The sequence below is a fragment of the Nuphar pumila genome, chromosome 3 (genome assembly GCF_984573655.1).
Source record: "Nuphar pumila chromosome 3, dmNupPumi1.hap1.1, whole genome shotgun sequence".
NCBI classification, from domain to species: Eukaryota; Viridiplantae; Streptophyta; class Magnoliopsida; order Nymphaeales; family Nymphaeaceae; genus Nuphar; species Nuphar pumila.
The window spans coordinates 134,790,677-134,804,435 of record NC_143251.1 but is presented as its reverse complement, the minus strand read 5'-3'; the positions used below and the strand labels follow the sequence as shown (position 1 = coordinate 134,804,435).

Genomic DNA, 13,759 nt, shown 5'->3' with positions numbered 1-13,759 from the left:
ATATCCGGTTGGTTGTGCACACAGGACCCCATCTTATAGGCTTTGGAAGGGCCATGTCTTTTCTCATCCATTGATACGGGACTAATCAACATGCAATTACTTTTCTAATTAGAAAAGTTGGTCAATGTTCCTTTTAGAGAGAGAGAGAGAGCATTAATAGCAAATTAATGCAAAGCATTTATAATGGGAAGCTTTGCATTTACCATACCATCATGCATAAAAAGTGGAAAGCCTATGGGAGAAGAGTCCCATATCGAAGAGCGGAAGGGAGTGGAAACCCTTTATTACCTATAAAAGAAACCTTCACAACACATAGAAGGCACCCATTGCTGCATTGCAGGTGGGATTTTGAACTTATATGGACCTTGACCCATTATGTGGCCCAATAAGTGAAGATGGGCATTCATAAAATATAAGTATATTTTATATTTATATAATATAATATAAATAAATATTGGGTATAAGAGCCCGACTCGAGCTGACCCTTGGTGCCCGAACCTGACAAGATTCAGGTTGGGTACTCGGCCTGTTGTCCATCCCTATATATATATATATATATATATATATATATATATATATATATATATATGTGTGTGTGTGTGTGTGTGTGTGTGACCCAACTAGGATACTAAATTGACTTAGGGAGTCCTGAGTTGACTCCCAAGTCTCTGGGTTTTTTTGGGACCTTACCTTGTGTCTCTTCTTCCTAAGATAAATAAACATTGTCTAAGTCATCTGCATGGACCATAGTTATCAAGTCAGAAGCAGGTGCAAGAGGTAATGAACATTGTTTAAGACATATGCATGTCCAGGTGACTAGGCAAACATCAAGAAGAAACCAAATAACATAGTTGTGGATTATATTATAAGCAAACTCTGGTTCATTTGCTTAAACTAAAATTTTCTCAACAATTTTTAAAAATTTTAAAATCATTTAGCCTGGAATTTAGGTCGAAATACAGTCATTTTGACCCTGTTTTATTACTGAAATAAAGAAAACTAAGATTCATCACATACCCTGAAATTCAGGTTTTCACATTCTTGCCCAAATTCGACAACACAACCTCCAAAATTGTACAGGGATTCTTGACTGCAGAAGCCATTTTCAGTACAGTACTTTTTTTGTTTTCTTGGATAAGGCAAGCTCGGGGATAACCCCTAGGGATTCAAACCTGAGACCCCTTGGTTATGATAGTATGACATAACCATCCAATCCAGCTATCTGACTCAACCCCAAATTTAAAACCAGTACTTAATAAGGCTAGATCTACATGCTTGGAGAAAGAGACAAAATAAGTAGATTTTTATCAAAATAAAGGCAGGAATCTACCATATTTCTCCCACCCTGACTACACAACTCCAAAGGAAGCGTCTCTTTTGAGGACTTTCCGTGCTTAGGAAAGGTATATCATTGAGTTTGGTGTAGGAGAAGTATGAACACCTTTTTCTTCAAATATTTGACACAAGATTTAGTAATGGCAATAAACACAAATAATCTAGCATGAATATCAAGTAGATTGGTTGGTGCCTACCAGATGTAGTAATCTTTTGCGTTTGCTACAGCATTTCTAGAAAAAAATTGGGTTAAAACAATATCTTGTGGGTGTGAATAATTTTATAGGGCCATGTCTTTCTATTTCGAATGAGATAAATGAAAAATTGCTAGCAATTTTGTAGGGATGGAGGAGAAGGAGGATGCAACTGATAAAAAGTCATGCGGCAAAAAGATGAAGGAAAACCAACCAACACTACTCAAAGCTGATGAAGATCAACCATCAACATTGCAGAAAGTTCTTAAACAAGCAGTGTAACGATATGTAGAACAGGGAAGATGCATCTATTTAGGAAAGTGGAGATTGTAGAACTGTTTTAGAATATCTCAAAAAGTTAGATAATATATTATCAGGTTTTATGCTATATAATGACTTGCTAGTCATTTGACTCTCATGAGTTATGATATTGTGCTTAAAATTCATAAATTATTTTGTTAAATTATAGCCTTTTACAAGCAAGCAATAATGTGAATTTGGTTCCCTATCTTTGCTACACAAATAATTAGTTACCAATTTTGGTTGCACTTAAATTATATTAAATATTGCACAGTTACTTTTTGGCTTGTGTGTGCTTGTTATTTCCTTTTTTATTTTTCACCTTCTGAAGCAAATCTTTTTATATTGTACATTAGGATATGATATGATATGGTAAATTTGTATCATAAATTCTTCATATTCATATCAATGCATTACAACAGCGCTCAAATTGTTGAGATCTTCCCTAAAAAAGTAATTTTGTTGAATTCCACACCCTATTCGTGGTGTGTGCCACAAGGTTTGTGGCAGATGATGCATATAAGTGTATGTGTACATTATAGAGCTAAAGTTTAGAGTAATTTAAATCCTATTGACAGTTCAACGCAAATGGTCAATAGAACTTAACCAACTTATTTTTCTAGGGAAGATCTCAACAAATGAATAGTAGAATATAACATCACAAGGTTTGTGGGTCATTAGTGATGCATATAAGTGTATGCATACATTATAGAGCAAACATTTAGTGAAATATTAATCGTATTGACAGTTCCACACAAAAATAGATGTAAACAGGCTAAGTGTATACAGGAAACGCACACCATGCATCATACATGTCAAACCAGTGTCTAGGAGACCTAGCAATGCACGCCATACGTAGCAAGTTGCGACCCAAAGTAAATAAACTCACAGCCATGATGGAAACAAGAAATTTCAAATTCCCACTTCCTCTTCCATCAAGCAACGTACAACCCACTTATTCTAAGCACTTACATGGAAAAGATAATTAATTCCAATTATGCCCTACTATTATTTCAGATCACATTTCAACGACATCTTCAAAAGTTCCCCTGTCCCATGTTCTATTGTTCAAGCATCTGCCTAAAGGGCAACCTCATATATGCCACCACATGATATATCAGCCAGTACCAAAAGAAAGACGCAATGCAGGTAAACTTCATTATAGTGGTGAATAAATACAAGCAAATTTAGAGAATGCCTACAACAAAAGATAAAAACATGACTGAAATGAAGACAGATTGCAAGTGTATGACTTTCATATGTGATTGGAAATTGATTTACCAAGTGATTCCATGCACATGAATGCATCTAGGTAAGCATATTATAAACATGCTACAAGGCTGTGCCACAAGGCTACTCTAATTTATTTCCACGTCCTGTCTCCCTAAATGTTATTCTCCATTGGAAATTACACCACAATGGTGTGTTCTGTGTCCTGGCAACATGGTTACAATGGTGTGAATAACATCAAAATCCATGATTTGAAAAGAAAACATAACAATACATGGAGATATCTATGCTTGATTCTTCTAGGAGGATAGGAGATAAAACTGATTATTGATCCAAATCAAAGTTTGAAACTCATGTAATAACTTAACCTTTTCAGGTTATTTGATTTGGCTAATCTGAGAAAAAACAAGATAAATCTCCTGTATATCTCATTCAGCTGAATATTTTAGGTTAAGATGTAATCCAAGAAAAGAGCTGACAGTTGAGCCATATAAGGCAGGAGAAGTACAGCTAAGGGAATGAATTGACCTAGCTATTCTGACCCGGCAAAAGAGGCCAATCAACAGGGAGATTTTGTATTGTAGAGTCTTGATTCGAGAAAGTTCCTGAGCATTGGAAACAAGCCATAGTGCTTACTCCAGGAAATTATATTGAAGCACAAGAATTGGTTGAAGATCATAGGGCCGTTCAAATAAGAACACTTTATTTTTAATTGAATTCACTCAAATTGTTTGTTGGATCTATCAAATGGATTGTTGCCCCGAAGAGTTCAGGGGAATATCATTATCTCTCTTCTAAGATCGCTTTATTTCATCTGGTACTTGGGGATAGATGATACATGCATATAGCACAGAATCTATCCTCTCTCTTAGTTATTGCTAACTAATAAAAAAGAGGTCTAAATCGATATCAGGATATTGCTTATCTTAGTAATGACTAATGGCTAATGAGAGATCTCGTGATTTGTAATGGCATGATATGTTGTGTGTAACGTAACATATGAGTATACACATACATCGAAATATGTGTAGACTAGGTTGGGCAAAAAAATTTGAATTTTCCCAGTTCACGAATGGCTCTGGAACCTTGTCTCAATTGGGTGAAACTCCTACATGCCCCATTTACTGAAGGAATGATTGTAATTTCCAGTCCATGGTTCTGGCTGGATCTGCAACGAACCCATATTTGAGTTTCTCTGGCCATTTAACACCATTAACACATAGTCAGAGCATTGCAGATCCTTTTAGCAATCCAAACCCACGATTGATTGCCTGTCTCGATACAAGGCAAGCGAGATTTTCCATCATTCTGCTCTGGATAGAATTCAAGAACTACACATAGTAAATAACGAAGTTGTCAATACGAAAAGTGTTGTTCCTTGCCTGCTTTTTCAATTCTATGCACCAAAGACTACATGAATTCTTGACCCAGAAAATGTTCATGCTCATTTAACAAGGGCATATCAAAGAATTAAAACAGCTTCATATTATGGAGATCAGAGAAGTTGACTACTTCAGGCACTATCACTTCTAGCTGTATGATATTTAAATAAAGGACTATCCATATGGATGATATCGAATAAGATAATCATTAATATATTAAAGGAGGTGATGAAGTAAACCACCCAAAAAAATTGGTAGGTAGCCTCAAATTCTTAATCACAAGCAACAACATTGGAGAAAAAAATATCAAAGCAATTATAATCACAACCCCAACAATAATGAAAGACAAGAGTGAAATCAAAGCATAAAGGTCATGCATAAAGCAAAGATGAGTTACTGAGAGAGAGGGAGAGGGAGAGATTGCATCACCTGTTGTGATGCATTGCTGAGCTGTTGCTCAAGGTCCAGCATTTTTTCCTTCTTTTCCAAGAACTCCTTGTCCTCTTCAACTACCGGGGGCTTTGAACCACCCCAATCATTAGCCACAGACTGCTTCAACTCCTTAAAGATCCTAAGCAAATCCCTTCCGCCTTTAGCCGGCTGAGCAGCCTCTTGCGCCGAGATTGTGTTCACCGATTCGCCGAACAATTGCCACGGGAGCTTCACTGCCCCGTCAAGCATTCTAGACGCCACGTCCGTACTAGCTGCCAATGGCAGCTTTCCATGGACCTGAAGAAACAATCTTAGTTCTTCGCTCCGCTTGATTACTGGATGTGCCGCCAACCTGCACAGATACTTCTCCAGTGACACTCTCCGCTGCTCCACGAATTCCTGCTTCTGCATAACCTGGCTTTCGACCACGTTCTTATCCGGCCGTGGGGGGATAAAGAATCCACGGTAGGACTCTGCGAGACGGTCGGCCAGAGTGACCACATCGCGGAACCGTCGCCTCACGGCGAATTCCGAACCACCGTACTCCGGCATGTTCGTGCTCGTGACGATGAGATAAGTAACGTAGGTATTCACCCCGGGAACGAGTGAGTTCGTCATCTCCTGTTCTTTCTGAGGATTCGTGACCGCGATTCGCAGGTACTCGGCGGCTGGAGATCCGGACTCCGCCGAAGACGACAACGAAGAACCGAACCTCCCTGAAGAAATCCCAAAACCACCATTGTGGCCGTTACTGGAAGCTTCGTGTTCCTCTCCAAACGGCCTGAAAACGACGTCTGCGTAAGATGGGGGCTCCAGAAATGCGTTATCAGACGAAATCCTGGGACCCTTCGGCGAGGAATCCTTGTAGGGGGAGATGAGAGGGTCCGAGGGAGGCGATAACGGGTGGTGGGAGTCACCCACCGATGACATAACGCTTCTGTAATCGCTACACGAATGGAAGGAGAGTGGTTGAAGGGCGTCGTCTAGCACGAGATTTTCCATCTCTTCCTTCGAGCTCAACGGATGCGTCTCTTCGATTTCATGTTGGTTCTCAGAGCCCATCATGATTTTCCCTCACAGCAAGCCAGGAAAATCGATCTTTTTCTCCTATTTCGAAAGAGATGACGATGGGCTTCGATCAATTAAGTGATGAAAAACGAGAATCAGATCTACTCATTAACAGAAACAATGGAAAAACAAGAGAGAGAAAGAGAGTCTATAGAAAGGAGTTAAAAAACGATTCTCTTCCCTGATTTCAAAGGAGATGGTGGGTTTCAATCAATTAGGTGATAAAAAAACGAGAACCAGATCTACCCATTAACAGAAATCGGAGATGATGATGGTTTTCGATCTATTAGGTGATAACAAACGAGAAGAGATCTACCCGTCAACAGAAACCAAGGAAAAACAAGAGAGACCGTGAAAGTAAGTCTAGAGAGAGAAAGTTGTGCAGGGTTTTGAATGGTAATGGAAACAGAGAGGAAAGGAAGACAGGTGATGGATGATCCGATGAATCTTGGCTCGAGCATCATCTGCCAATCTGGGTTCGGTGAGTGCAGATGACACCTGGACCCTTCTGAAGCTCAAATGTTGCGAAATTGACATCAGAAATCCGTCCATTCCCAATTGGAACAGTCTTCTTATATGACCCTAGTATCTCTTTGTTTTGTATTGTGTGCACAGATCAGGTCATGCTGAATACGAGCTTTTTGCTATGCCAACATCGTGGCCGTCTGTTTGTATTTTGGATGAATGTCACGTAGCATATAACTGTTCCGTTGACTTTTTAACTTTTCAAAATACAAAACAGACGGCCACGATGTTGGCATGAAAGCTCATGTTCAGCTTCCTTGCGTTATATGATTAGAAAAAAAACTAGGGAACCACAATGGTAAATTGGTAATCATCATAGTGATAATGGTAGTACTTAGCACACATACCCAACTTGACCCAGTTGGGTTTGACTCGAACCAACTCCAAGATTGGTTAGCACTAACAAAGGATTTTTACTTTTTAGAACTATTAGTTTAGTATATCAGCTTGTCCCACATTGACATATAAGGATTAAAATTTTCATTAGTTAAAAATTAGAATGTAATGTTTTACACATATAAAACTAATATTATTGTTGTTGTATGAGTAGGAAAAGGCTTTGAATCAAGAGCCACTTGCAAGAACTAAAAGAGGATACTGAGTCACCCCTCGACTGCTATAAATATCTTTCAAAAAAGACTTTTAAATTTTAGAAATTCTTTTGTTGTTTAAAATCGAAAATACTGTTGTTTTTATGACTTTTTTAGCTTTTGCACCTATCATTTTTTGTGTGAATTTTTTTCATATGTGAATTTTCTTTGTCTTCTTTGGAAACGCCTTAGCCGTCACTACCTCAGTCGATGCTTAATTTGTATCACTCTGTCAAAAACCAGTCTTCGATGAATCTTTTGGTGGTGCAGGTATGGTAAATTTTGCTGCGACTAGAAGAGCCATCACTTGGCAGCAGAAAATGGCTTGAGTTTTTTTATGAAAATTCAAACCTCGAAACTTCACAAATACTTAAGTTACCACACATTAAAAATTTATCAAATTCTCATAAAATAAATGCAAGTGAACTTTCTTCTAAACTCGAACCGACAAACATCGCACATACTTAAGTTACCTCGCATAAAAAATATAATAACATCACATAAAAAATCTGTGAAATTTATTTTTAACTTGAACCAATAAATAGAGATGGCATTGGACTGAGAGAAAATGGAGCCCTGCCCCACCTCGCCTCATTTGGACTGGATATGGAGGATATGAAATGGGGATGGAGGCGAGGATGCAAGTTAAAATCAAAACACGTGTGGAGATAGAGGCAGGGATGGACTTATGCTTTTTCCCACCCTACCTTATCCCCGTCTCCAATCCCCACCTTGCCTCACCTCGTCCTGCCCCATCTTTGATCCTTCTTTAGGGATGGTAGTGGACCGAGGGGAAATAGGGTCCAACACCGCCTTGCTCTGTTTGGACCAAGGATGGAGGACATGAAACGGGGATGGAGCTTAAAATCAAGACTCGTGCAGGGATGGAGGGCAGGATTTTGAGATAGAACAGGGATGGAGACCTTGTCCCCGACCCTTGCCCCGATTCACTGTCATCCTTACCGACAAACATCAAAAGTACTTAAATTACTTTGCATAAATAATTTATGGCATTTGCATAAAATAAATGTAAAGAAACTTTCTTTTAAACTCTTGAACCGTCAAACATCGCAAATACTTGAGTTACTTCGCATAAAAAATTTTTAAATTTACATAAAACTTTATAAAAAAAAATTAAAACTCGAACCGACAAACTATGCAAATACCTGAGTTACTTTGCATAAAAAAATCTTAAATTTACATAAAACTTTATAAAAAAAAAACTAAAACTCGAACCGACAAACTATGCAAATACCTGAGTTACTTCGCATAAAAAAATATAATAATGTCACATAAAAAATTTATGAAATTTATTTCAAACTCGAATATCAAGACTAAAAAAATATCTAAGTTACTTCGCATAAAAAATTTAGAAATGCGCATAAAAAAGTTGCAAATTTTTTTTTAAACTCGAACCTTCAAACTTTATAAATAGTTGAGTTACCGTGTATAAAAAAATCATTAAATTCACATAAAATATGTGCGATCAAAATTTTTTTTTAAACTTGAACATCCAAACATCGCAAATACCTTATTTCGCAGAAAAAAGTATGGTAATTCACATAAAAAGTATGATAAGTGTAAACGTAAGAAATTCGCATATGAGGGAAATTTGAACCTAAAATAATGGGTCTGAAAGCTAAAAAGGTTCTTCAAATAATAGTATTTATGATTTTGGACAGCAAACAAATTTTTGAAATTTTAAGGTCTCAAATTTTCATGACTTAAAAACATCCTATTTTTATGTTTAAAAAACATAATCTTATCAAATAAACTTTGTTGAATACCTCTATAAGGTCTAAATGAAAAGATGCAACCTACAACTATGATTTTTAGTACTAAGGAGTAGGTACTCCTGAAGCACCGTAGTATTACTCAATAAGTAAATATGTGTGGGAACAAGGCTATAGACTTCCGAATGCAGAGAGCCCTACGTCTTTGAGTGAGAACTTTAACCTAAAACTTGTTTGGTTATGTTAAATTTGCTCAAGTTTGGCAGGAGGTGAGACGAAAAAAGGGAGTGGAGATGGGAGTGAATGTGGAAATAAGAGATTTTGCCAATTACATCTTTGGTTTTCTCTTTATTGGACATGTTGATTTCGTATCTTGAGAGAAAAGGGGACGGTTTCTAGTAATTTTATTGTATTACAAGTCTATTAAAAAAATATTATTTGAGCACATGAAAAAGTCAAATACTAAGTGCTTAGCTTATTTAATTCCATGTTTTGGTGGATTCCAGTTGCTAATTTGTTAGTTTTTTATGGAGACGTCCCTCTTGTCTTAGGAATTCTTCCCTTAAAAAAGTTGTGCAAGGGATGTCAGTCACCACCGCAAACTTAGATGTTCAAGATTTTTACTCTGATCCAATATTACAATTAGGGATGGCAGTGGACCGGGACAACAGAAGCTCTGCTCCTCCTCGCCCTGTTTGGACCGGGAATGAAACGTGGATGGAGGTGAGGATGAAGGTTAAAGTCTATCCCTGTGCGGGGATGGATTTATGCTTTCCCCCGCTCTGCCCCATCCTCGTCTCAATCCCCGCCTTGCCCTGCCCCGCCCCATTCCCAATCCTTAAAGGGATGACCCTGCCTCGCCCCGGCTGTGGAGGCTAGAATCCATCCCTGTGCAGAGATGGAGGTTCGGATTTTGAAACGGGGTGGGGGTAGAGACCTTATCCGCCGCCCCTATCCACTGCCATCCCTAATTACAATTCTTGTTTTTTTTTTGTTCCACCGTTTTGAAATTTAAAATTTGGTGAAAATTGCATCAAATAAAACTTGCTTTCACTAAATCTCACGACCATAGCACCTAACAATATGGGAGGTAAGTGAGCTGAAGAGAAGGGAATAGGAAATATGGCCACCTTTGGAAGTGAAAAGGGAATAGGAAAATTCTGTGGTGAAAAACAAGGAATAGGAAACTTCTGTAGTGAAAACGAAAGTGATCAGTTAAACCACTTAAAAGTGATTTTGCATCCTCACCTTCCACAATGTAATCATGAGGTCCTTATGGGAGGAAGCGATGGACGGTGAAGATGTCAAATCACTTTCTTAAATGATTTGAGCAGATCAGGTCTCTCACTGAAAACCAGCACCTCTTCTTTAGTGAAATGAACAAAACAAAATCATTCCATGTGAGAAAAAAATTCTATGAAAAAATTCAAATCTTTTTGTGTAGTCCACACCATTTCTAAAGAAACATTTCTCCACAAAGGGGTGGAGAAATCCCATGTTTTTCATATGACACAATATTCAATCTTTTAGTTTTTCCATAAAATTTTACCACTTGTCCTAAAGAAGAGTTCTGTGGTGAGAAAAAAAAAACGCAAGGGTAACTTTTGAATTTCCATTAACTGTCAATAGAAAATCTGACGCCGTTGGTGCAATAGTTGATAACTATGTCTGCACTTAGCTTGGCTTGGCTCGGCTTGTTAGGAAAAACAGGGTGTTCAAGTCTTCAAGATCTCAACTAATCACCAAGAGGCAACATCTTATCCATCAGGGTAAGACCTTTTTGTTTATTTTGTTAACAAAATATATACATGTATGAAAATTATATATTTATATAACTTTATGAGCCGAGCTTAATTGGGTTTATCAAGCTTATCCAAGCTCCATTGCCTGTTCAGGCTCGGTTCATTTATTTTCTCCTACGAGTTCAACCTGAGCTTAAATGGGTCAAGCCCGAACCGAGCTTGAGCTAGCTCAATTCGTTATGCAGCCTTATTAATAACTGGTCACCCCTAGATTTGAGAAGAAAAGGAAAGTAAGGTGGGATTTGGGCTGAACACAAAACATAGACCTTGCGCCAAGTTGATATACATTTGGGCCCGGCTTGAGGCTAGCCTGTGGGGCTTCAACATTGTGACCCTTTCTACCTATATATGGCAACATTGTATCCCTTTCTACATATATATGTCATCATTTTGCAGGTGAAATTTAGACTCTGATCCAATATTACAATTCTTTTTTTCCACCATGTTCACATTTAAAGTTTGGTGAAATTGCATTCTCTAAAACTTATTTTTTTGAAAGGCAAGCTGGGGTTAGGCAGACCCTTACCAGTTATGCAACCATACCATTTGGGATTTGAACTTGCAACGTGTCAACACAAGGTGACGTGAACTAGCTGCTCCTACCAGACAAGCGGAGCCCCGTTGGTGCACCTAACAATATGGGAGGTAAGTGAGCTGAGTGTGGTAGGGAAGCATGCTGCAAAATATGGTGACGTTTGGAAGTGAAAAAGGAATAGGAAAATTCTGTAGTGAAAAACAAGGAATAGGAAACTTCTGTAGCCAAACGGGCAAATCAGAATCATTCCATGCACTTACAAATGTGAGAAAATTTTTATATGAAAAAATTCAAATCTTTTTGTGTGGTCCCCACACATTTGTAAACATGAAACTCTTGTCCTGATAGAAGAGTTCCATGACGGGAGAAAAAAAACAAAACAAGGGTAACTGACAATAGAAAAGCTAACACGGGTAGTGAAATATCTTTTTTTTTTTTTAATAATCCAAGATAAAAAAACCTCCATCACCTTTTTTAATAATCCAAGATAAAAAAACCTCCATCACCGGTAACACATTGGCTGGCCTATGGTTGGTAAAACCCTTATGGTCCCCTCGGCCCACCAGAAACTACACTTAACTTTGACCTTACGGCAAGGGACACCACTTACGGGTTTCAAACTTGTGACGTCCCATTGGTGCAATACTTAATAACTGGTTGCCCTTAGATTTGAGAGATGGGATTTGGGCAGGGGTCAGGGCTGGGTTGTTAGACCAGGTGCCCACCATATGTGTAACTCCTGACCAAACACAAGACATGGGCCTTGCCCCAAATTGATATACATTTGAGCTTTGCTTGAGCCTAACCCGTGGGCTATTTCACAAAGAAGCATGGATACGTGGATAGGAGGACACATGATACAATTTTGATTCGCAAGTTTGATTTTTTTCAGAAAACAAGGCTCGAGGCCACACAAAAAGTTTTTATTTTGTAATAAATAAAAAACTATTTTTTGATATTTTAATGTTAAAAGCATATTTTTATTAAAATAATATTTTAAAATATAATAATAAATTATTGTTCATACATGTCAATGTTCGAGTCTTAGAGTGTCTCTCGTGTCACCAGGGACACTACCACCAAAATGGTATCCCTGTGACATAGCCCATGGGGCTTCAACATTGTGACCACCCTTGTGGGTTTTAAACCCTTGCTAGCTAAGGTGCATAAAGCATTCACAAAGCTATACGAGCAATGAAATAAACAAACCTCCCTTAGGGATACGAGCAATGTCTTGTCATAGAACAAAGCAAAGCTGAACGAGCAAACAACAGTTCCTAGTTGTGGATAGTGAAAGCACTAGCAAAGCATCGCTAAGTGACCTTGCAAAGCTTGTAGCTTTTCGAGTGTGAAGGGGGCTTTGCTCGTTCTGCAAAGCGAGTAAGGGGGGCTGCAATAGTGGCCTCCAACTCGATCTTGTAGTCTACTGCTCATCATGGCAGGAGAGCTTTAGGCTACTTTTGTTACACCTTAAAATTTTAACTCAAAAATTTATAAAAAAAAATGTAATACTTTTAAAATTAATAGTGAAAACCATTTGCAAAAAAAAATGGTTAAAGAGATTGGGCGGGTTACAAATCTATCAAACTATACACCAAATTAAATTAAATTAAATTTTTTTATGAGATGCATGCCATGATTATATAAATGTACATACACTTAGGGTTTCACTTGTTAGCCCTATAGGTACTATAGAGGCTTAACATGGATTAGGACCACAACTCAGGAGGGGTATATTCAAATAAGTTATGCCTTAACCCTAGTGGGTGAAGGACGACCTAATGAAGAGAGCTCCCAACACCTTTATCCTGATGCATCAGACTTCACTTGAGTTCCTTAACCTGTCACCCCGCAGCTAATATGGAGAGTTCTTCTATATCTGTGGTTGGAGAGAAGCAACCTTTCGTACTTAAAACTTAGTCCCACGAAACTGAAAGTACCGCTTACCCTCTTATTGTAAGCATCAATAAAATGAATATTTACATATCATTCTTTTAATTATATTAATTCTAATATTTTTTATGCATACATGTAATGAATCTACCATTAAGATTTGTGCCTTCATTTTACGCATTTTAATGCATGATTCAGTGTCAAAAATGCTTTCATATCATTATAATTATAGCGCATTCATTTTTCATTCATGCATTCATTCATAGGCATTGAATATGATTAATAACATGAATCCATACATAGTCACATCGTCACACTAATATGTACATATATATGCAATTCAATAGTAGTGTTCATTCATTCGGATGCAATAACATTTCATCTGATGTCATGCTTATTAGAAATTTAATACATGCATTTACACAGAATTTCAGGTCACAATTGCACATTAATTTAACATTCAAATCCATACATTAACATCAGGAGTTCATGCTTTGCATAACTTAACTGACCCATATTCGGTTCGGGACCTAGTCAGGCAAGATTTGCCCTGTTGTTACAGTAGTCACTGTTCTATATACAAACTGTGATCATGGCTCACTTTTCTTATATACATGTACATTTTCGTCAACTTTCATATGCCATAAACTGTTCATAAAAACTCTTCAGAATAAGGGAGTTACGAACGTTTTACCAAGTAGTGATTCTGCATAGGTAATTGTCATTCAATACGACTGACT

General features: G+C 37.7%; 1 protein-coding gene across 2 annotated transcripts in view; it reads right to left on the bottom strand.

Annotated features, from left to right (window-relative positions):
• The window catches only part of LOC149843944 (sorting nexin 2A-like), a 66,076-nt gene extending 59,577 nt beyond the window's left edge, over positions 1-6,499 (bottom strand). The window contains exon 1 of one of the 2 annotated variants that reach the window (XM_090000181.1): positions 4,871-6,499. In XM_090000181.1, the coding sequence (XP_089856307.1) occupies positions 4,871-5,938 (1,068 nt within the window). In that variant the 5' untranslated portion in view covers positions 5,939-6,499. The remainder of the gene's footprint in view (positions 1-4,870) is intronic. The other variant, XM_090000182.1, reaches the window with a different exon arrangement.
• Positions 6,500-13,759: the final 7,260 nt, after the last annotated feature.